The sequence below is a fragment of the Centrocercus urophasianus genome, unplaced genomic scaffold (genome assembly GCF_019232065.1).
Source record: "Centrocercus urophasianus isolate 14NV4802_14NV808 unplaced genomic scaffold, USGS_Curo_1.0 seq_18, whole genome shotgun sequence".
Taxonomy (NCBI): Eukaryota; Metazoa; Chordata; class Aves; order Galliformes; family Phasianidae; genus Centrocercus; species Centrocercus urophasianus.
In genome coordinates, this window is record NW_024884733.1 from 11566270 (window position 1) to 11591191 (window position 24922).

At 36.0% G+C, this 24922-nt stretch overlaps 1 protein-coding gene across 2 annotated transcripts in view; it reads right to left on the reverse strand.

Annotated features, from left to right (window-relative positions):
• Nucleotides 1-5493: 5493 nt before the first annotated feature.
• AGL (amylo-alpha-1, 6-glucosidase, 4-alpha-glucanotransferase) overlaps nt 5494-24922 on the reverse strand; it is a 35824-nt gene continuing 16395 nt past the window's right edge. For both annotated transcript variants that reach the window (XM_042819366.1, XM_042819365.1), the window contains exons 13-33: nt 24619-24782; nt 24001-24102; nt 23549-23701; nt 23320-23470; nt 22508-22632; nt 22287-22399; nt 22026-22160; nt 21628-21758; nt 20683-20819; nt 19773-19906; nt 18544-18719; nt 16640-16742; nt 15202-15427; nt 14706-14817; nt 14205-14340; nt 12615-12727; nt 10506-10717; nt 9766-9863; nt 9141-9228; nt 8921-9054; nt 5494-7859 (exon numbers count right to left, since the gene is read on the reverse strand). In XM_042819366.1, coding sequence (XP_042675300.1) covers nt 7742-7859; nt 8921-9054; nt 9141-9228; nt 9766-9863; nt 10506-10717; nt 12615-12727; nt 14205-14340; nt 14706-14817; nt 15202-15427; nt 16640-16742; nt 18544-18719; nt 19773-19906; nt 20683-20819; nt 21628-21758; nt 22026-22160; nt 22287-22399; nt 22508-22632; nt 23320-23470; nt 23549-23701; nt 24001-24102; nt 24619-24782 — 2861 coding nt within the window. In that variant the 3' untranslated portion in view covers nt 5494-7741. The remainder of the gene's footprint in view (nt 7860-8920; nt 9055-9140; nt 9229-9765; nt 9864-10505; nt 10718-12614; nt 12728-14204; nt 14341-14705; nt 14818-15201; nt 15428-16639; nt 16743-18543; nt 18720-19772; nt 19907-20682; nt 20820-21627; nt 21759-22025; nt 22161-22286; nt 22400-22507; nt 22633-23319; nt 23471-23548; nt 23702-24000; nt 24103-24618; nt 24783-24922) is intronic.

Genomic DNA, 24922 nt, shown 5'->3' on the forward strand with positions numbered 1-24922 from the left:
ATCTACAGAATGCAGCAGGACAAATAGCATCACAAAGTCACCTGATGAGCGTTTGAGTACTTCATCAGATACTGCCATCCAACAATCAAGAGACAGACCTGTTCTGGACCTTTAGAAAACTATGTGACATTTCACAACTCAGCCAGATTGTGTCCCACAGTCCGATCAGCTGTAGGGACATGACAGGATACAAGAGCAAAGCAGCTGTAAATTGTAAGAGAGCAAGAGTTAATTCTATAGAGTTGGTTAAGTCATTAACTATAGGCAATGATCTAAAGACATCCACAAGCGGACCTCAAGACCTACTGCAAAGCAAAACGTGAGATTGGGCATGGTGTAAACTGCTGCATAATCTGCTGTCCACCTGCCAGGGATTACACTTGAGGCACATGCAGAGGGTGTACCCAAGGTCTCAGCACTTCTTATGATAATCCTGCTAATAGCACAGATGTAAGTAACTCCTGATGAGTATAGCTCATAGAAAAATATACTGGTGTTATTGATACGTTGTTGGGCATGATCTGAGCAGGCAGAATTGAAACTGTACTGGAAATTAAATCTTGACATTCTGTTTTTAAATGTTTGAGTTCTGCTGAACTTAACACTGTATATTACCTACAAACTCATTAATATGAGGTACAACATGATAACAAAAGCAAAACATTTGCTGTTAATTATACCACTGGCAACAGAAGCAGCAATATTTAGAGATCCTAACCAGGAGCAGCAAGAGTGATAGTTCTTTGCTTAGACTACATCTTTTTGGCCAAGCAGCAGTTTGGCTAGGAGTATTATTTTAGTCACCAGAAAAGGATTACTGATTAACTGAGAGGGACAGTGAAAATGATGGAGATGTAGAACCGAATCAAAACTGCTCCCAAAGAAGTACTTTAACCAGCTAGCACAGCTGCCACACACTTCCAGATGTCCTGAGGACACCAGAAGTTTTCAGGGTGCAACAGCCACAGTTTTCCAAGAAAGAATACTTATGCTGCAGAGACGCTTTAACGTGTTGTGCAAGCATCTCTTCAGGTAATTTATGTCAAAACATAAGTTAACCTTAACTAATGAAAATAAACTAGTGTTAGCGGTATGTACTAATTACTGTCACAGCTACTTAGCATTTCAAAGCTTTCTCTGAGTTTCATACCAAATTTATAATGTAATATAACATACAGTAAAGCATTGATACTAAAAAATGCTCACAATGTTGTGTCCATCACTTCTATTTTTTTCCCCCTCATGTTTGAAAGCATGCACACCAAACGTTGAAAGAGTATATTTATTACCATCAAGTATATAATCATAAATGAAACATAAAGTTAATTCTGAACATTCTCTAAGACAACAGTTACTATTACTGTAATTAGTATTGTGAGTCACTTTTGTGTATGACATCAAGAGACTCTAAAATGGGAAGTTCAAGCACATGAAACCCTAGGGTTTGACGTAGCACTTATGTCTTCACATAGTTCAATGATTTCTGGGAGAAATTCATAGGAGTAAATTTACTATAACGAAGGGTGAAGTGAAGGGTAGATAAATTGAGAGTCCAATAAAATATCACAGTGAACTAACTGAAGAGCTTGAAATAGAGCTTAGAAAATAATACAGTTTTGACCACATTCAGGTGGAAAATGTTTTTTTTCAGCCTCTACAGCTCCTTTTCTCCTGAACTTCCAACAGGAAAGTACCTATTTTTCAAGGATGAAAACCATTTTACAATTGAAGCAAGTTTGGAAATGCACCTAGATTATAATGACTTTAGCATAAGTAAAACCAGAAAAAGAAACCCTAACTTATTTTCTAACCATACTAAAAAATATAATTAAAGTTTAAAAATTGTTGAAAAAAGTTTCTTTGCAAGGTTTTCTCATAAGCTGTAACACAAGCCCCATCTTTTTGTATTCAGATGCCTCATGTCAGAATTCATCTCTACAAATCCCCCCCCCCAAAAAAAACCCCTCAACAGTAACAAAGCAATATTAAAGAGATTATTTCAAAGGAACATTAAAACAAGTCAAGCAACATCAGCTCAACAGTTTCAGTGAGACTACACAATGAACAAGGAGCTAAATGAAATGCTAATTTACTTACCAAAATCATTCTAATGAAAGCCTTTCGAGCATGAAGCTAACTAAAAGCAGAGTTCTTATCTATTAGAAACCACTAAGCATTTTCATTCATACAACATGAATGCGACAATCCAAAATGCTACCACACAGTTAAAAACACAAGTACTGTGGAAGATAAAATGCCCTTTTATTCTCAAGGCACCTATGATATGATAAGCCATTGCGGTAATCCTGCTAAACAACAGGCTGCAAAATGCTGCCACACGACACCAGGTTTGCCTCCTTCTATCTTCCTCCATTTGAAACACCCTGGAGCTAAGCCAACATCCTCCTGATCCCTCCTTGCTATCCTCATAGCCTTTCTCTTGTATCCTGCCCCTAACCATCATCTCATCTCTCTCTATCCAGAAGGATTTGCTGACCATCAAGCAAAAGGCCGCTCTGCAGAGAAGCAGTCCAGATTAAAACAGAGGTTCCACCTCCCAACAGACTTTAACAAATCCCTTTCAATTAGCAATTCTGCACCTCTCCTTCCCAACAGCAACAACGAAAAATTAAGTGCTTCATAATTTGAACTCAGGCACCAAAAGTGGAACACAACAGACACCCCAATTAAATGGGGCCTTTTATGCTAAATGAAGAAAGAGAGGAGGCAGAAGAAACGGAGCTCTGAATTTCCACATCACAGCAACTTTCAGTTTACAGCAGTTAATTCACCACAGATACAAAATATGCATCAAAATTTGAGGTTTAATTGCTTGCCTCAAAGCTTCAGCTGCCAGACTAAAACCCTTCTTTTTTTGAATGTTTTTAACTTTTAACCTTCTCTAGTCAACCTTCCAGCAGAAACAACAAAACTTCCCAACAACAGCAGAGCAAAACTTTTAACACTTACACCTCATTACCAACTAACTTTTAATATTCTTACAGAGAATGTTTTTTCCAATTTGATAAATGCACAGTATGAAATCTTTTGGGAACACATCAGAATACACCATCTGTTCTTAGACCCCCCAGAGGAACTGACCTTCCACTTCATGGAAGGAAAAACCAGCTGTGCAGGCCTACTTTAAAGAACCTACCATGACGATGCACCTGATCACAATGCAGGCTCCAAGCCTGGAGCGAACAGTAGCTTGTAGTCTTAATACTTCTGTTTTCTACTGTAAGCACTGTTTGTAAAGGTGCCTAAAGCCAAAATCATACAAAAGTCAATCTGCAATAACTCATGAGCTGAATGCCATAAAGAAAAATCTGCATAGCAAAATACCTAGGTTAGAATTACCACTGTTATTATGAAAGATCTTCAATGTATAATTATTTTCAGGTTTCATATTAAGTACGTTTATATATAAACAAAACATCTAAGAAGACACATGAATGTAAGCAATTATAGAATAATTTGATGAACTACAGAGCAAACAAATTAAACATGTAATGTATGTCTGGCTTTAAAACCAAGCATTTCCCACTCTGTAAACAGATTCATGGACTTCATGACAAAACAAATAAGCAATTTCCTGATCTTTTTAAACGAAAACCTCTTCATTATCTTCAATCAATACTTTAAAACATCAAATCAAAGACGTAAACCTTTTCTCATCCCCTATATAGAAATTTATTACTGAAACATTTTCTAAGCATCTAAAAATTACGATAAGCTTGAACTGGGGGAGTAGGAACAGAGACATCAGACATTACATTACAGACAGGCATACATGACTGTACAGAAGCATGGAGTCTTTCTCAGACGAAGAGCTGCAGAACTGAATTGCACAAGACTTCGCAATGGAGTGCTGCAAACTGGCACCACCTTCTGATATCAAGCAGGAAATGTTATTTTTTCAGCTATGATAAAAATTCATGTAATTCTTAATATATACACCATTCCCAATTTTCTACTGATTTACTTCCAGCCAGCCCGAGGTTTTAGTCTCTAGGTTACCATATTTTCAAGAGAGATGGTTTGTAAAATGTCACCCACAACACTGAAGCCATTCATCAGTATCTCCAAAATTTATTTATCAACTTCTTTAAAAATCACATTTATTCCAAGATGTTTTTAGAACGATACTGTAAAGCATTTTGACAACTGTTAAGCCACTAATGCCCTTTGACCCACTACTCCTGCTAAAGCAATACAATCTCATTATTTTCATACACTTCAGAGCGTTATGGTAGGAGCCATAAGTCCTCCTCCTAAGCCCCCTATTTCACACCTATCTTTCACCATATGTTATTAAAGCAGATGCCCCTCTCCATACATAGGCTGCACGTAGGGCTCTTACAGACAAGATCTATATGACGTAATTTCATAGTACAAGAAAAACTTTCCCAGTGTACCCTTCCAAAGAGCAGTGTATAACAAGACCCAATCTCTCCTCCTATAGAAGATAAATAATTTTATCAAAACATCAAATCTACATTTCGAGTCAAAAAAAAAAAAAAAAAGGATTTGTATTGTCTAGATAGGAAGTGATAGTAGGCACTCTTTTACCTACAGTGCTACATTCCATGCAAATGAATCACACTACTCAGAAAGGCATACGATTGTATAAAAGTGCATTTCTTTTTCGAAGAAGCCTATGGATTGCAGCAGTCCAGAAGGTTCCAACAGAACTAGAATGTAAAACGTCAGATCCAGACACACTCCTGAAGCTCTGCTTTGAGCCACAGCTGTGCCTACAGTCTGTGGAGAAATTGTGAACAACTGCTTCAGAAATGCAGGTTGAAAAGCACGGGGTGTATTTTCGTGGAAGCTCGGCCGTGTGAAACGGACCTTGCCCACAGCTGTGCCGTTGCACAAGAGCTGACAAACTGCAGCCTTGCTTACTAAGAACCTCTGCGAAACACAGACCGCACGGTAAATCTTACAGACCAGAAGCAGCAGTCCTACTCGCTGCCGCGTTAACCAACAGGTGCGTAAGCTCCAACGTTTGCACATCAAGCCAAATATTCACAGGCAAAAGCAAAAACCAGAGCACTTCCAACACACCACGCTCTCGCACACCGCGGCCCCGCCAGTCGTCCCTGCTGAGGCAGCAGAGCCTCCCCGCGGCCGGACGGGGCGGTGCGAGCCACGGAGCGCCGGCCAGGAACGACGTTTCCGCAGCGACTTACCGCACGGCCGCTCTAAGAGGTGGATAAGGGTGCGTGCCACCTGGAGTTTTAGCGCTTACCGCCCGCCCGCCCGCCGCCGGCTCCGAGGCGCTGCCATGGCTGCCCTGCCGCCGCCGAGGCAGGAGGCGGGCAGCCGTGCCCCAGCTCGCGCTCGTGCTCCCGCGCTTCCCGCCCTCAGCAGCCCCTTGGAAAGCATCGCTAGTGATGGAAATGGTGCACAGAGAGCTAACGCCTGACTGTGCTGCACTACAACAGCTGTTAGTCAGTCGATGGGTGGAAAAAAGAAAAAGACAAACTCTCAGACATAATCTTAACTCTTCTTCTGTTGCTGCTATACATTAATTTTCCCTCATATTAAAGCACTTTTCTATGACTTGAGCTATATTTACCAGTGCAAAAACTATAATAAACAAGAATATCCCGCATGTATCTGCATACACAGGTAATTTTATCTTTTAAAATATTACTATTACATTAGAAAATAAACTAGCAGAGACAAATAGACACTCTTTCAGGAGAGGAGTTTGCGCTGCAGTGAAGTTTCCTGTAGCAGCATAGGGATGTTTTGATGAGCAAGTTCCCAACACAGAGCGTTACTGACAATGTATGTAAGCTGACATCTTGCAGATTGCTTTTCAGTCACAGCTCTTCAGATGCACTTCTCATTTTTAAGCATATCCATCAGATAAGAACAATTTATTGTGCCAGAGAAGCTAAAAAACATACCTTGATGTAACAAAGGAAATATTACCTGGGAAAACTGCAAATTCTAGTGACATAGTAAGAAATAAACCTCAATATGATTAACAAGAATTTTGTAAAGATCACTTTTTTGTGTGTGTCAGAGGCAAAGAGGCATATAAAACATTTCTCATAATCCGTTCCTGACATTTTAGTAAATTTTTTCATCAACAGACAGCTATCATGCATTATGCCAATAAAAGTCTCCTGTACCATGCATTGCAGCAGCTCAACACCTGAGATGTAATATGCTCCATCTTCAATCATAATTTCAAATACTGAACACTTTGGCAAGGGAGTTCATAAGTTTATTAACCTTTCAAAGTGCAAATATAGCCAGCTCTTACAGTTCATTTGTCTTCAGTCTAACTTGCCCTTAAATCCATCTGGAACATCTCCCTGATGAAGGCAGCACACCTGTACTCTACTTCAGACAGCATAAACAAACTTAAAACATGGATAAAATATTTTCCTATAATAGTTTGTTTCAATTACATCCTCCGTATATTTTATTTTCAGAATGTTGTTCAACAGCAAGAAATACATCATCAATTTTGCTCTTTCCCTTTATCATAAGCAGTGTAACCTTCTGCCAGTTTTTGTCATTAATCACCAGAGAGATGGTAATTTCTGCTGCACTTCTGCCAGACACCCCGTCAGACTGGGAACAACGAACAGAAGTCAGTAAGGGTGTCAAAATAATTAATAACGTATGTGTGTTGCAACTTGTTTGGGAATAGCTTATAGTGAACAACTACATACAGTTAGCTTGCTTATTCTTACTGGTGACATTTAAAGAGGTCTAGAAACCTAATTTTCTCCAGGGGTAGGTTAATATCTTTTCCTACTGACCTTAACTCCACTTGCTTCAAAGCCAGGGTTTTACTAAGAATCAAGGGCTGAAGTGACCATGTATCTTCAGTAGCAGAAGATATATAGCCATCTTCGACATGCAGGCAGTGCATTTCATGCACGTGCGTGTTTCTTATGTTCTTATAGTGAAAAACAGATGTAAATTAAGAAATGTTGAAATGTTTGCTGCTTGGCCCACAGCATATAAATCAGTGTATCAGTGGATTATCACAGGATACCTCATCACTGCTCAAGAGTTAACTCAAGAGTAGTTTAAGATTTTTAAAATATATATTCAACTGCAGAAGTTCACATATGTAAACTTCTTTCTGTAGTTGCACGATGGAGCGTTCAACTGAACACGTACAAAAAGCCCATCCCTAATGCAGTTGAACAGACAAAGTAGTCTGTCTTTTTTAATGTACGGTGCTGTAGCTCAATGCATACCAAATTCAGAAAGGTTCGTCTTTAAGCGTGCATTTGCAAACATCCATTTAATCTTAAACAGACAAAGAAAAAAAACAAAAACAAAACATGAGCACTCTTCCTCGTACATTCAGCTCAGTAAAGAACCACTCCAGTTTGCTACGTGTAAGATTTTGATTTGACAAGTCTAAAAATCATAGCTACCTAAAGTAAGTTTGTGCATATTCTTAAAATTGCTCCTTACTAGAACTTTCTGCAGCAAATGTGCATGGCAGTTTTACTTTATTGTCATGGCCTTATTTTCTAAAGAGAAACAAGACCCACATAATTAGTCAGCATAGGAGCCAGTAACTATCAGCATTTTTTTTAGTCCAGATGCAGTTTAAGTTATAGTGCAAGCAGGACATTTCTGTTGCTATGTAAGCAAAATGTTCGTTTATGCCCCGTGATGAGAAGACCACAGAAGTTTCATGAAAAAAAAAAAAAAAAAAAAAAAAAAAAAAAAAAAAATCAATCAAAATAAACTTCTACAAGTCATAAAGAATTTCAAGGATAACACTAATCGACCAGGCCTGAGTTTCACAGCTAAAAGGACAATACTGCCCATTTTCATTGGTCAGTTCTGGGAGCCCTTTCCAGGATGATCTGATAAAAGAAAGAAAAACAAACAAACAAACAAAACCAAGAGTATTGTTGTTAGATTACACACTGAAATGAACATTACATTGTAAAAGTTTTAAGAATAGTATTTTAGTAGGAAACTTAAACAATATCTGTATTCCTACAGTCACAGTATGTTATTTAATAACTAAGATCCAACTCAATTACTTCTGCTGCACAAAATTGCAGATTTCTGTGAGAATGTAGATTCTCTGACAATAATACCTGAAGTTATGCTACTAGAATGATACTCCTGTTTCCCATTCAGTAGCTTGAAGTACCAGTTTGAAGAACCTATGTTATCTTTGAGATAACAAATTAACTGGATTACCTATCCAGTTTCAAACTATACTTGAAACTTGATTATGGTGCTAAAAAGTGATGAAGGTTGGAAGATAGTGTGAAACCATAAACCTTCCTCCTCCCCACAGATTTGTTTATGTACAAATCCCTTTTCTTCCTTACATGATTAGCTAGACAAACCCTTCCATCATAGACTACTGAATCCAATTGATTGTACCCCTCTTAGGGGTACAAATGAATGCATGTTTGATGTACTACAAGAACAGATTGTATCGAAGGGTTATCAAGGGGAAGACTTTTGTTTTTGTCTCAAATTCTTAAGAATTAACAATATAATAGAAAAAGCAATTTGTTTATTTTAAGAAGGAAACCTCAAAATGCAAAGGAACATTTCTGTTGTGAATTCCTCTGTCTTCTTGGAACACCAATATTATTAAGTTTTTGAAGTGGACAGACTAACATATTAGATCTTCCACAAAATTAGTTTTCTCTAGTCTTCACGTGAGTAAATATTATTAATTCCAAGTATCTATGAACAGCACTAGATCTCAATTGTACTTTAAACCTGACTTGAGATCTGCAATAGGATTCATAGTGGCCAACTTTGTATGTAGAAAACAGATGCTATTTATGTTATAGTCTTTGATGTAGTAAAAATAAGTAGTATATTACTGTACATGCAATCAGGTAGTAGATACCACCAGTCACTGAATATTTTGAATCTATCTTAGATGGTATTTTACCTTTCAAGGTGAACATAGTGGCGAGAAAGGACGTTCTTTATCATAACCACAGTTTTTGCATATATCTCTGGACCAATCAACTTTGAGAAGTACAATTTGGCACGAAGAAAATATCCAATCGGCCACACCCATTCCTAAGCAAAGAGAGGAGATGATTATTATGGCTGTCAGTTTCAAGGAATGTCAGCACTTATTTTTAAATTCAAGAAACAGCTCTTACAGGCCCTTGGTGGTAATTAAAACCTCTGGCAACATTATAGTTGTCATTGTCAAGAGCATTATCATATACTCCACAGTACACCATATCACTGCAAGAAAAACAAACAAACAAACATAAGCAAAACATTAACAGAAATAGTGTACACTATGCATAGCAGAAATGAGCCAAAAGTTTTTCATGGGATTTACATGTAATAGGGGTTCAGTCAGGCGGGTCCCAAAATTCTACATTTTGCATAACAATAGAATTCCAAATACTATTCCAAATACTGTACTAACTAGGGGGAAAATTGTTAAAATTTTCAGATGACTTCTATAATTTCACTCCTATGTTTTTATTCAAATTGTAGTGCTATGCACTGTATGATACTGAATTTGCATTTTGATGCCTACTCATATCTTTTGTGATAACAAATTTGAATTGCTTGCTACATGGCATCCAAAAACACCTGGCAATTGTCTACATAAATAAAATCAACTGCATGGAGTTTTAGAACAGTAAAATACTCATTTCTTGAGTATTTATTGCAGCCTTATTTCACAACTATATACAGGGATTTCAACAAAACATAACTCCCCAGATGATAATTTCTACTGCCACTTATTCTTATGTTTGTTATACTTACTCTGGATCTAAAGTTTTCATGCCCAATGGACCAAGTAGTTTTTCCTCTGCTATCCTCAGAGCCTTCCAAGCTCTCTCAGGTGTGAACAACTCAGGGGCCTAATAAAACAGAGATTTACTGAATTCTGCGTATGTACGCACACAAGACTATGCATATGAATGTAGAAGATGACAAAAACCTCTCATATTACTGAGTGAAAATACAATTACACTTCCAGAAACTAGAGACAGAGTAACCAAGAGAAAAGCTATTAGTTACTTTGGGTTTTATTATCTATTTTAAGTAGACTTAAAAAACATTTTTATAAAAATAAACAATCCATGCATTTTAGCTAATCTGAGGGGAATTCATTAGCAGGGGGCTGGATTTGATAATCTCCAGAGGTCCCTTCCAACCCCTGCAATTCTTGATTCCTTGAGTCTGTGACTCCCCTCCCCCCGATCTAACCTAAAACAGATAACCTGAACTCTCTGAAAATACCAAACTCTGCAAATTTATCCCAGTGATAAATTTCAACAGCAGTTTCATATAGGTAAGTTCTGGCAAAGTTACACTTTTATCAGATATTCTAATATCTGCCAATATTAAAAGCAAAGACAAGAAAAAACACTTTCAAAATTTCTTCTAAGCAATATTTATTCCTGATATAGTGCCATGCAGCTGAGTCTTATAATACATGTTTAGTTCAAGAATAAAATAATTTTAAGGGTAAATGCTTCTTACTCACTACTCTTACTTACCACGACCATTGCTATGGTAAAATTTGGCCTGAGTTGGTAATCACACCATGGACTTGAAGCTCCATAGCTGTCTTTATAAATCCCACGTTTGTGAACTAGATTTGGATGTTTTTCATTTTGATCTGCAGGGTTCTCAGAGACAAAGAAGAGTCTTTCAAAGTGTCCTTGAATTTTTCTGTTCCATTCATCATATGTGATGGTCTCCTCCCTTCCTGCAAAATATTATACAAAAATTTTCTTCAAACCCCCAACAGATGCTTATGGCTAGCTCTGCTTACTACTGTTTTACTTAATATATTCCTAACACAAGCAAGGCCATAGAAGCACTGCAAAAAAAAATTGAAATTGAATTATGCTGCAGATCAACTCTGTCACCTGCACAATTTCTTAGAACACAGCTCTTCCTCACTTCTTTTAACTAGCTAAAAATGAACAGTATGAGTTATTATGAACTATAGTAAATATTTAATTGACTAAGTCTAAAGTTTACGTTCAACATTTTCAGCATGATAACATGCCATCTTTTCTGTAGTAGCTTGTATACATACTCTAGGAGACTACAAAAGGAATGTCAAATCATCGGTACAAGTGTCCCTTTTAAAAGCTCTCGCCTTCTGAATTCCTGGCTCTTAATGTAAGAGGAGCACACCTTGTCACCTCTCTCCACCTGGTGGTTCTCCATGTCAGGTGCATAAGTTCATAAAAGCAGCTCACTGTAGTTTCAAACAAGACAAGAAAGGTGTCTAGAAAACACCAGACAGCAACTGCTTGCAGGAACACTGAAACAGTATCTCCTTATTTAAGCACAATAAAGTTTCATTTTCAGTAGACCGGCACCACATAGCACAGGTGGATTGCACTGTAAGACACCAATGCAGAAGTTCCGTATCTAATTCTTAATTTTAAGTTAACATAGCCATCCAGAAATATTGTGTTTGCAACACAGATAAAAGAAACAAACACAGAGTTCAAACAAACAATAAAATGGTTTAGTATGGGAAAGTAAAGAAAGTATGATTATCATACTTCTACTACATTTTAATAAAAACTAACACTAGTATTAGGAAACTGAGATGTACATTTATTTTTGAAAAATTTAAATTCCTCTTACTTTTTCAGATGTTAGCCTGCAGAACTGTGCTAGGAATATCCTTCCAATTGAGATACACGTACATCTTAGATAAACAAGTATATCAAAAAGGACAATACTACCAAAACTGTGATATGGTATGCCAGAAGACAAAAGCAAGCAAAACAAACCACAACTAGAAACTCCAGTGCTAAGCCTGCTATTATGAGCCAATAGATTGTAAGTCAGTTTTAAAATGGATTAATCAGTTAATGAATGAAATTTAAACTTAAAGAAAATGAAAGACAGTAGGGAACACACAAGCATCAAATTCAATCTAGAAAAATCACTTACAATTCTGGGATAATAGGAAGAAGTCTGTATCTACACTTCATAATAATGCTTCACGCTGAACCCTGAATTGCCTTTCAGATTTTAAGATATTTTGAAGTGACAGGTAAGTTCATGACCTAAGAATCTGGATGTATAGGAGAAAGCCCTGTACTCACATTTTCTAATATAGAATAAGAGAACCATTCAATGAAACGTTTTCAAGATTAACTTTGACTGAATGGTAGAACAGCTTTAGAAGTCATTTATATTCACCTGAGCCCCATAAACTCACTGAAGTAACTCAGATCAGAGCAGCATCCCTATGAAACAGAGGGGACATCTAAAGATACTTGGGTCTTGTGTCATTTTAGTTCTCTTCCTTGTAATGAATGATGTGCACCATTACGATACATAATGATCACATCACCAATATCCACTTGAGAAACATTGTTTAGGCTCATTCTTTCAAAATTCTTTTGAAATCCACACCATATTATATGCAATAAAACATTTCATACATTGATCCGATAATCGACTCCTAGTAATTTTAGTAACAAAAGAGGTGACATACAAAATACTTTACTCAAGTTTGTCTTTTCTCTTTCATGAATAGTTTTGATAATCATTCCTGATGTAATATGGCCACCAGCTCATATGACTTATTTTCATACTCCCATAATAGATTCATGACATCTGTTCAATTTTACCGTATTTTTTAATGGTGACGCCATGGAACGGATATTCATTTTTCCTAGACAAATCCAGCAACCAGCGAACAGCCGACTTGCACAAGCCAACAATCTCCACAGCAGAGCCATCTCTAAAACAATGTTTTAAAAGTCCAAGAATTACTTTAAGAAGGCTATTTAATATACAGATTTCTTCCAGTTACTTGCAGAACTTTAAGCACCTTATTTAAGTGGTGTATTTTTTTCCCCACTGGTTATGCACATTGTTTTTTATTTAAAAGAAAATATATTTTTTATTTTGCCTCAAAACTGCATACCACATGTATGAAGAACTGGCACGTGCATCCCCATCATTATCTCCACACATTTTCTAGTACATTATGATATTTTAACACAATTTTTTCATCACATTTTCCCTGCTATTACTTAAAGACTTCCAAGAATCTGATAACCTAAACTAACTTTGATTAGTAAGTAGTCACAAGCCATTCACAGCATCATTCACTTTCAGTTTTCTCCTACTAGCTTAGAATACATATTTAATGAAGAGGGCTAGAAGGGAGGAAAAAAAAAAACAACCATAAAAACTACAATTTAAAGGAAGACAAAGTGTACAGTATGATAATCCAAAAGGAAAATGGTACTCCCAATCCAGTCCCTCTTACTACAGCCACAGCCTGTAGTAAAGCATAAACCTGAATGCTGAAAACTGGTCTATGCAAATAAGCAAAGTAAATGCTTGCATTGAAGATATTATGTATTAATAAAATGAAACTTAATACAAATATTAGGTGATATTGCAAGTCTGCAAAAATACTGCACTAAGCTTGCAAAAAATGTCATTAATAAACACAAAGGCATGCATTAGAAATATACTAATAGTCGCTAAGACTACCACGAGTGCTTTTATTTCAACACTGTTACCTGAAGACCTGTTTCCCAGAGGAAACCTAACATAGATTCTTTATGAAAAAAGACAATGACACTTTACTGCTTATAACCAAGACAAAAGTTTACAAATCACACAAGCAAAACAAAAAAACAAAAAAACAAAAAAAACAAACAAACAAAAAAAAAAGCGAAAGCCAGAAACAGTGAAACAGCAGCACTAGACTGCTTTAAATCAGTCTGTTTGGATATATAATTTGCATACCACATACTTGCATACCACACTGCCACACTATTTCTCCCTATCTTATAATCTTATACAGACTTTTGCCATCAGTATAAAGCAAGAAAATCACAGGGTTTGTTTCACTAATCACGTCATATCCATAGAGTTGGTTACAGAAGAGCTTGATTTCTAAATATTTTACCCTTCATTTTAAACTTTAAATATTGCAGATATTCTTATATTTTAAAAAATAAATATTTAAACCAATTGTCCAAAGTATCTCCTGTAAAAAGAGGTCATACATCATCAGTCCAGATAACAAATATTTCAACAATCTACTATTGCAAGTATACAAGTTTTCCTAAATTGTTTTACTACTTGACGTTCAAAGTTTACTCTTTACAAGGAGTGAAGTCCATGCTAGAAGATGAGCACTGCCCCCACTCAAAAAAAAAAAAAAAAAAAAAAAAAAGCAAGAAGGCTGGGTTTTGTACCTTGGAGTAGCAGGGATTCCTTTGTTGCGAGCTCTGTCGCTCTCTCCCATTTTATCCATCCAAGTGCCGCAATTGAAGCGGTTCCCTCCAAAGACAAAGCCAGTTTCACGGTCAACACCTGCTATTATATTAAAACCTGCCAAGCAAAAATATCACGTGTGAAACCTATATGCTAAGAAAACACAAAACCCCAAGTGTCTGCCCCAGCACAAAGATCCTACAAAAACAAAAACCCTGCACAAAAGAGAGATCGGAGGTGGGTTTTCACAGGCAGCTGCACTTTTTGTGTGAACCTCTAAAATAACTTATCATAATTGCTGAAAGCAAACAAGCACTTTCTAAGCATTAAGTGCACTTATAGTAATATAGTACCATTAAGAAAACCATCACTTTATCAAAAGTAAACTCAATAGCTTAATGTAAAATAATCAGATGCAATATTCATAGTTTGAACTGCATAGCAAGCGTGCTATACATATACTTTTTTTTTTTTTTTTTTACCTTCATCTCTCATGTTTTGATCTATTTGTGGACCAGCGTTTCTTTCTCTGAAACTTATGCCTTCCATGTGTCGTTGCATTGCCTCCTGTATTACTTCATAGAGTGGCTGATCCTAAATTGGTTGGCATAGAGAAAGGTAAGATCAACAGACTCAGTAAAAAGGTTCTATATAATGTGCAAACAGTAGCAATTCTTAGCCTCCGTGATACTTAAAAAGAACAGCATCTAGATTTTCAGCAGCATCTTTATCAATATGATACGCAAAAATAATTTTTAGAATTGTGCAATTATTAACATTAAATTCTTTTCAAAACTGAAAGCAAATAAAAATGTAGAATATATTTTTTTCCATACTCCCACCTCACATCTGTCTAATCGAGTAATGGAAAAGTAGTAGAAAGCATCCAAGACATAATTCTTGTAGATAGATAAGCTATAATCTTTCATAAAAATTACAGCTGTGTTACAGACTTCAAAAATCAGAAGTCATCTTTACCACAGTGCCTGCAGGCTGAGGAGAAGAATCATCTCTTGGGTACATCCTAGAAACGGGACACCTGAGAATGTCTAATCCATTTGGAACAATCTTACAGTAGTCCTGGATACACTGAAGCCACCACCACACAGCATCACGGCAGTTGTATCTGGCATGTGTTCCTTGGCCAAGCAGGTTAGGAATGAGGCCGTGTCTTAAAGTCCCACCAAATGCTAGAATTATGTTTCTTAAAAGAAGAGAACAATCTTAAGTTACTTCCAGGCAATTAGTGGACCAAAGATTAATTACAAAGCATACAAGTTTATCTCAATAGCAAAGTTAAAGAGAAAAACATTATCTTAAAGACAGATTTGTAGCTTCCAACAAAATGTTTCGGCATGACTTCATTTAGTATATACTTCATTAACAATTAAAAAAAAAATCATTACTTTAGAAACTTCCCAATACTTTTTTCTTTTTTTTTTTTTAAAAGATGAAATATGTAACTCCTAATATGGTAAAGGTAATTTCCTTTTTCATGGGTTTGACTCCTTTGATGTCAGAGGGAAAGGTTTCAAATGACATTTATTGTTTTTTATTGTCATTTATTTTCTTTATATCGATTCAGGTGGAAGTGGGAAGTAAGGGAGAGCAGGATCAAATTCCTATTAAAATACAAAGAGGAGCCAGAAACTGAGGTTTTGAGAAGTTTTTATGCTTTGCATAAAAGATGAACTCCATCTGGCTTTAAATTACAAGATAAACATACTTGAAGACTACAGATGTAACCGCAGACAGACAGTATTAGTTGATCAAGTGTACAGCAGCATAAATACATGCTAATTTAAACCAACTAAATTCTATATCCATATCCTGTGGAGTGCTGCACCCAAATTAAAAAGACTAATGCAAGATTAATGAAAATTGTTAGCTTAGTAAGTCTGGCTTATATCTGACTCATTTATCAGGTTAAACATTTGCATCTCACACACAGATATCAGATAATAACAATCCACAGTTAGCTGATTTCCAGTATTAGACTAGATTAGCAGTCACCAAACAAAAAGTTATGGCAGAAAGGAAATTGTATCTTTCTGATCAAAATGGAAATCCCTTGCTACTTCAAATTTTTAAATAAGTTACTGCTCAGCAACAATACTTGAAATAATCTCGTGGTTTAAGGACAAGCGGGAGTGTTATGGGTTAGAATTGCCTTATCTATATTGAGCATCAGCTGAAATACCAGTGCTCAGGATGCAGAACAAAGCAATATAAAGTATTTTTCATTTCATTTACAAAGAACTCACAAATCCATCTGGGGCCACAGAAATTTTATACAGTACATCAACTGTTTCTAACAGCTTCCATGTTCTCTAGGGTTTTGAGAGCATGTCTTTTTCCTAAATACCTGCAGAACTATTTCTATCAGCAGAAAGAACTAAGCACCAGATGCTCTTACCTTGCTTCTATGTAACGCCCCGTAAGTAACATTAGGCCTCTAAGTGCAATAAAGGTGTCCCTTCCCCAAGAACGGAAGATTCCAGAAGAGAAGTGAGGTAAACCTAATAAGAAATGCTGTTAATCTCATTTACAGATGGGACAAAAATCTCCAGCAGACATGTCTAACATGTATACAGAAAACAGAAGTAAAAATATATCTGTGTGCAACTGTAGATTTTTCCTAGAATTGTTCTAAGAACAGTTTGTTGTATTCTACAGCTTTAAAATCATGCAACAGACTATCCTAATCGATAACAGTCACATTCAGTTGCTGTTTATTTTGTTTACACACTACATAGCATAACCAAATGCCATCTTCTAATTAAAATAACGCCACCACAAAAAAAAAAGGCCATAACCAGAAAAGGAACAAACAAAAAGCCAGAACAATGACATGATACATAATGCTTTGTTGGCAAGAGTTTATGTCCAAAAGCCATGTCACTTCAGTAGTATAAAGGGAATGACTAGAGAGCTATGAATTTCTTCAGCCTAGAAATACTCTCAGTCACTATAAAAGGAATCCTGCTTCTCTTTTGGAGCGATTCCTAGAACTACATTTTACAGCAGACATTATGACATCACTTTATGCTTTAACTGTAAAATTTCTTTTCTAAATTGCAACAGTTAAAGTACATTTTTTGTCTTTTCTTCTATTTGTTAGCTTTCCCAATCTAACAAACAAGAAATGCATTATGGTGGTAAAGATTCAAAACAATAGCCTGCTGTACATGCTTGCTTAAACAAAACTGTGGCTTCTGTCACTAGATATATATACAGTCACCTACTGTATTTGCTAATGCTCCAATACAGCCTCTGCACATCTGTAATTTTACAGAATATGGCAACAGCAGCTTGAGAACAATGATCCGTTTACGAGTTAAAAGTATCACAGGCTCAAATATGTGATGAGAATATTTAAGACCACGTCCGCCTGTATAATTACTCTCTGTGATTAAATTAAGTGAGCTGTGCTTGTCTGTGCTTCCAGGCAACACTAAAACAGCCAAATGGAATGTTACTCGAAACCAGAAACTAAAAGCAGTACAATTCTATGGAAAAGACATACAGCAGAAAGAGCAGGAAAGGAAACCCAGCCAGCCAGGGGCCATGGAACCTGCAGATGCTAGAAGTTTCTATGGTTAAAAAAAAAAAAAAAAAAAAAAAAAAAAAAAAAAGGAGTGGGCCAATTTGGAGAAAAAAATTAAAAGCCACTAAACAAGTAAATAATACTTCTGGCACAGCAAAGTGCCCACTTCCAAGACATGCTGGCAGAACATTTGGAGAAATAAAACGCATCTACTGACTGCTTTTATGGTCTTTCCTAAGCAACTATTGTTGCCCCTTTTGGAGAGAGCTCAAGACCAGAGATTCTTTTGGTCCATTAATAGCTCTCATGTCACTCCTAAAAACTTGTAAGCAGTAAATCCACGCTTGCTATTCATTACAACTCAGTTCTTAAATTAACATTTTAAAACAAACTAGAACCTATTATGGGAAGCATTACTATCCCAATCAAGTCTTTTGGAAAGAAAACATGCTTGTGGATCTCTGTAAATGGAAAAACTGGATAAGTGTTTTAACAAAATACTGAGAAGCTTTTTTTCCCCCTGAGAGCAAAAGTAAAATGGCTATCCCCCAGAAGTACTGCTAGACAAAACTCCGTTCTTTTTAAACAGAGAAACATTTAATTTAAAGGCAAGTTAAAACACAGGGGAAGAGTAAGGACAAAAACAACATTTGAAATACAGCTTCTGGCATTTAGATCCCAAAGGTAGTGAAAGCAACTCCGATAGTTTTGAAAGAAATATAACTCTTCTATAAGAACTTATTTTTCTTGATGTAAATGTTGTTCTCACTTACCAGCTGCTAATGTAACACAGCACTGTTCTTTCTTATTTGTAATCTCATTCAGCCTATAGGGAACATCATGTAAGGAAGGAGACAGATCTGGCAGACATGCATATTTTCCTATCCCGCACATCTGGATTGAGCCCAGGGAAAGGTGTTTAACAAATGTTGATCCATTCTGCACAAAGCTGTAATACAATATAATCAAATTAAGAAATATGTGCATACAAAAATATCAGTGCCCTTTTTTCATTTGCAGAAAAGTAAAACAAAGGTTATACACAATATTATAAAGTAACGGAATCAATTAGTGTATTATGCATTAACTTTGCACATAAGATTTAATTTTTAATTTACTTTTTTTCCAAAATAGCTGTCCAAAATTAGCCTTAAATATTTAACTTATTAATGCAAATGGGAGTGTTTGCACGTTGAATACTTTTAGGGAAAGGCGCAGCAAAGTGAAATTGGTTTAATTTATTTGCTGCCTACATAGTGATCTCAGACCGCAAAATAGGAGTGAATATTTTTAAAAAGCATTTTTAAAGACCTCTGCATCTGTGTGTGAGTATATATATATGTATATATATGTATATATGTATATATATGTATGAATATATATATATTCTTCTCACATAATAGAATCCTAAGTCATTAACTCATTTAGCATTTTGGCTAATATAACGCAGCCTGCAATCCTGACTTTTTTCATAAAATACACAGTGTTTTCCACATGGTATCACAGCAATACCAAATCCAACATCATTACTTTTCATGAAATTATTTGTTGAGAATATTCACAACTAGAATAGAGCTTTCATTAAATTGATCTTCCTTCCTTTTCCAGGAAAGGGCACTGATAATTTCCAGAACTAAGGGCAAAAGAAACATTGAACAAAGCACCAGAAGAAGTGCAATCTCATTCTCCCAGAAAGCACTGCAGCTTCACTAAAAGCAGCACCAAGATGACCTCTGCAATGCTTCAGAAAATGCTTGTTATAAGGTTTTATCCTCCAACAGTACAATGCCAGCAATAGTTATAAATCTAAATCCAGGATAGAAATAGCAATTAAACCTTCCAAACCATCGCAGCTAAAAGACTGATTTGATTTTCACTACCAACAAATATTGCCATCTTCCATTGGACAGCACAAATACAAAAACAATATTTAAATGTCATTCTTCAACAGATCAAACATAAAAGTTGCAATATCTCTACATCACTGACATGCCAAGCATACCTAGACATCTGATGCCATCCCACATCCAGAAGAGTTGTGTATGCACCCACTAAAATGGCATCAAAGTAACATGGAATAAGGTAACGTGGAATTTTCTTCAAATACACAAACATGGCCTTCAACCACTTACCAACCTATTAAAATACAACACTGTTAGAAGTTGACAACACTGGAGTTCAAAAACAGTGCTTATAGGATATATTTGGTTAAAGCATTTATTAGATTTTTAACAGATATGAGAATGCTACAGTCTCTCTTATTACATTAATTACCTGAGTTACCCAAATAAAATCTTGTGAAATGAATAAAGCAATTCTCTTGTAGGAAAGTAAAGATGTTTTGTAATGTGGGTATGCAGGTAACTTGAATCTCAGTGCTTGATGGAGCAAATCAAACTGCATCATAATCATGTATGCCTCAGTAGTATTTAGAGCCCTTTCTGAAAGAACTCGCTTAAAAAGATGGCTACTTCATTTTTATTTGATGGGAAGTAATAAACAGGGAAGGAGGCTTTCAAGCTTTTATGTAAGAGCTAAAAAAAACTCTCCATGCCCTACATATATTCTCCAGCTCTCTTTTGTAATGTATTCTTAAATAAGTTCAGTGCAAAGTAAGAAAACCACATTATTGTCTTAGTATCCCAGAAGAAACTGCCTAGAGAAGTAATATTTTATCGACAGACTGAATCTGAAGGGCAGGTTGGATCTGGCCCTGGGCTGCCTGGTCTAATATTAAATGTGGAGGCTGGCAGCTCTGCCTGTGGCAGGGGGATTAGAGTTTGGTGATCCTCGAAGTCCCTCCCAACCCAAGCCATTCTATGATTCTATGAACTTGTTAACAGTAATAATGAAAAACAAAGCAAAACAGTCATTTGAAACACTGAAATCATGAAATATATCTTTTTACTCACTTCTGCACAGGCTCCTGCACGTGAAATCAGACGATTACTGACATAATCGATCATCCAGTCTCCAGATCTTAAATTATTACAGAATGGATGTCCCAAATCATTCTTTGGTCTAATGTCTGCCATTACTGACATTAACCCTGAAGAGATAAATCCAACACAGTATTATAGGACATATAAATAACACAAACAGAAATTATGTTTCCAAGAGGAAAAGTTACAAAGCAACAGATAACATTAGTTGGCTTTAACTACAATACTTCTCTTGATCTGCAGAGAGAGTTAGGATACAACTCATTTGCTGTTTCCTCAGAGTATATCCTACACAGTCACAAAAACCCCCATGGAATAAATGTTGCTTGATGAAATTCATGCCTGATAAATGACTGACACTCCTTATTTATCTGGTAGTGCCTCTGGTTTAATAAATGACTTCTCATATTAGTTTCACATACATTATTTACATTTGCTGTTTGTTTTAAATGCCAGAGACTGGTGTTTAAAACATATTGAAATTAATTTTTTAGTCAGAGGGTGGTGAGGCACTGGCACAGGTTGCCCAGGGAAACTGGATGCCCCACCACACCTTGGGGTGGGTTCAAAGCCAGGTTGGATGGGGCCCTGGGCAGACTTATCTGACGGTGCTCATGGCAAGGAGGGTTGGAACTAGATGATCTTTCAAGTCCATTCTAATCCAAGCCAATCTATGCTAATTTTATGATTAATTTTGAATTCTAGAATACTGGGAAAAAGTTGTAGTTCAATTATGTTTCTACAATTTGATTCCCTGGGTTAAAACACTGATTAACATGATGAAGCAGAAAGCACGTATTTTTTGTCTAAGCAGTAGCACTAGCCATTAAACAGTACTAAAGAATGATCTAGAGGGAGGAACTCTATTTTATCCATTTCCCTGACAGAAAAAAAATAGAATTCTGAAACTATTACCTTGGAGACCTGCATACTTCAGGGATGACCAGTTTGGTATATTGTAACAACCTCCACCATCTTCTTGTTCTTCTGACTCACACCTATACAGCACTTGATTTAAGTCAGCCAAAGTTAGTTTAGATGCAATTCTGGAAAAACAGAAACAAACAACAAAACACAACACACTCCACATTAGGAAGTCTACTTTAAGTCACAATTACGCAGAACAACAATGAAAGAGCCTGGAAACCTTTTAAGTATCAATTCTGTTCAGTATTATACGTATGAAAAGAAAATCTCAGTTTTATAACAATCCAAAAATCCAACCATAAAAACAGCAACAAATCCTTTCTTTAAATTTTCAGACATTTTTGCTCTTACTGTAGTTCTCATTTAGAAACCCAAAGAATACTTACGAAGAAAATAATGTTTTTAATATAGGTGCTGAATGATCATCAGGAAGACTCCCAGATTTAAAGTGAGGACTGAACTGAATCAGATGATTGCGAAGTACACCAACAGCTTCTTGTGCCTTTGGATCAAGACTAACTCTGAAATATGAATGTATAATTTACAGAATGAAGTACTTATCATAACCATTTCCCAAATCTCAAAAACAAAGAATCCTAATATTCTATTTTAACTAGTACAGCCATTTAGCAATTAGTAAAACGTACCTGAATACTATTACACTTCCTGGTGTTAAATTTTCAAATTCTATTTCTTGGACAAATTCATTTGGCCCTTTTATGGCAGTTCCAGCTTGCTTTATAATTTTACTGTCTTTAATCTTAGAAAAGAGAACATATTCGCAACTGAAAATCAATGTCTTTTTTCTAAGGTAAAAAAAATCATAACAAGATATTACATTAGAACACAGATGAATAAGGATAATTACCTGGATATGCTCTCTGAGCTCCACTGTGAAATTAGGCAATCCATTTATGAAATGTTCATCTTTTCTGTAAGGACTAGTGCTTTTCTCTATAGTTCTAGCCTCAAATACTACTTCTTCAATTTTTCCTAAGAAAAGCAAAACCATGTTGCAGCTATTCATATGGATTAAATGAGAGCTAACACTTTTGAATACATGAACTAAAAAAATCAAGAACTAAAAAACTAAATATGTAAAATGCAAGCCTCTATGGTACAACAAAAGACTAACTAACAAAACACATGGGAAGTGCTATAAATAACCCATAAAGTATTCATTACACACTCATCAACTATCTTATTTTAAAATTGCATTTCTTTTCATTCTATAATAAAATAAACCATTAAATCAATTATCAAATGGTGAACTAGAACTTGTTATTTTTATTGTTGTTTTTTAAAGCATTAGACTAGTTTCCAAGCTACAGATATGGATGGTGAATTTTCCAAGAGTAACAACTTACATTTAAGAACAGTAATCCCTTCCAGCACCCTGTACAGCTAATCAACTTCCTCTTTTCTTACCATTTCATAAACACAGATACATGGGGAAGTTACAGCAGAAAGTTGTATGAAAATATGAAAACCTTTGAAAATCCCAAGCAAGTTTGTTGTTATTTCTTTAACCACCTTTGGTGCACACAGATTAGTACCACAAAAGTGGTGTTATATACTGAAAATTGACACATTAAGTTTGTGTGTTAAAAAAAGAATAGGAATACCTTGAATTAATACACACACACATACACATTACTGCTTGCAAAGAAATCTGGTTACCTGGGATACACATTTCAGGTACTTCTTTACTGTAGAAGGAAGTCTTTGGATCCCTGAAAGCAGTTCTGCTTACAGCCACAACAGACTGGTGGGTGTTAGGGCAATGTCGTGTCACTGCTACTATATCTTCATCAACTTGATCTACATACACCTAGAAAAGGCATATCATTACAAACAGGCTCATTCAAAATATAAATATAGAAAATCAAATTGTTACCCCGTGTCTTGCCTGATTGAAGCCTTTAGTTCCCAGCTCCTGATGCAGTCTGTTCATGGCTAGCCTTCCAGCTAGAATTCCTGTCTGGAAATTAACTTCACCAGAATTCAGGTGTGCTTGTGGATTCCAGGTTGAATAAAATCTCTCTTCAGATACTACGGAAATCTGTAGGGAAATTAACTTTTTGCAAATATCAACTACACTTAAAAACAAACAAATGGCGATTCCAATTATGTAATCAATTCAGATTTCATATGAAATTAGACAACCCAAGGAATGCTAACCAGTTAACTGCTTGGAATTTAAAACCAAAATAAAAACATGCTAAAAACAAACAAATAAACCCTTGAAAAACAAAAACCAAAAGCTCACAAACCGATACCAGAAAAAACTCAGTGTTAAAATACTTAGGATCAAATATATGTTTTTAAAAGTAATTTAGAAGTTAAGCTGTAAACACAGACCTGGTGTGGTACTAGTTCATCATAACCTTTGGTGCTTCCTGTAGCACAACACGCCATGGAAACAATCATTGCACTTGGAAGTGCATCATACACAGATCGGTGCTAGGATTAAAAAAATAAAATAAAATCACATACAAAACAAGTAAGATATATAATTCATCCCTCCCGATTCAGCAAACAGAAGATAAACTCAGTTTAATAGAGGAACTAATTACTTACCACGTGCTTATAATTTTCTCAATAATAGATTTATTGATGACTTAACTGCAAATGCACTAGCAAAAGCAACATAAGAGCAATCCTCAAATATAAGCATTTCAGTTCACACCATTCTCTCTCTCATCCTCTCCTGGAAAACAGGAGTGTAGGAGAACAGATGAACTATCATACAAAACCAATTAGCAGCTGGAATGAAAGAACCAAAACAGCTCACTGAATAGTCAGTAGGACTTCTGTTTTTCACGTTTTCAAGTTTTCACCTCCAGTGAATCAGTTTTCTAAATATTGCTGAGAAGGGAAAAAAAAAAAGCATGCAGACTGCAACAAGCCCTCCCATCATTCAGAAACATCAATTTAGAAAAGAATAAACAAATTCTGGTTTCCAATTTACATGCTTACCTGAATTGGACACTCATTGTCATGTGTAATATCCATGAAGAGCGCATGCGCTATTCCTGGCACCAAAGGCCGCAAACGTGGCTGAACAAAAGAGCCAACAGGCTCACCTCCAAAACGATAAACCAGCCTTCCCTCTTCATGGCTATTATAAGCTGTCATGGCCTCTATAGAACAAAATAGATAAGTGTTTGCATAAGAGTTGCTACCATGTAGCACAGCGGGCATAGATGTTAAATGCAGAATTTTACATTTTTTATTTTGGCGCGTTCAAATATCACATTAAAACTTTTTTCTCCAATATGGA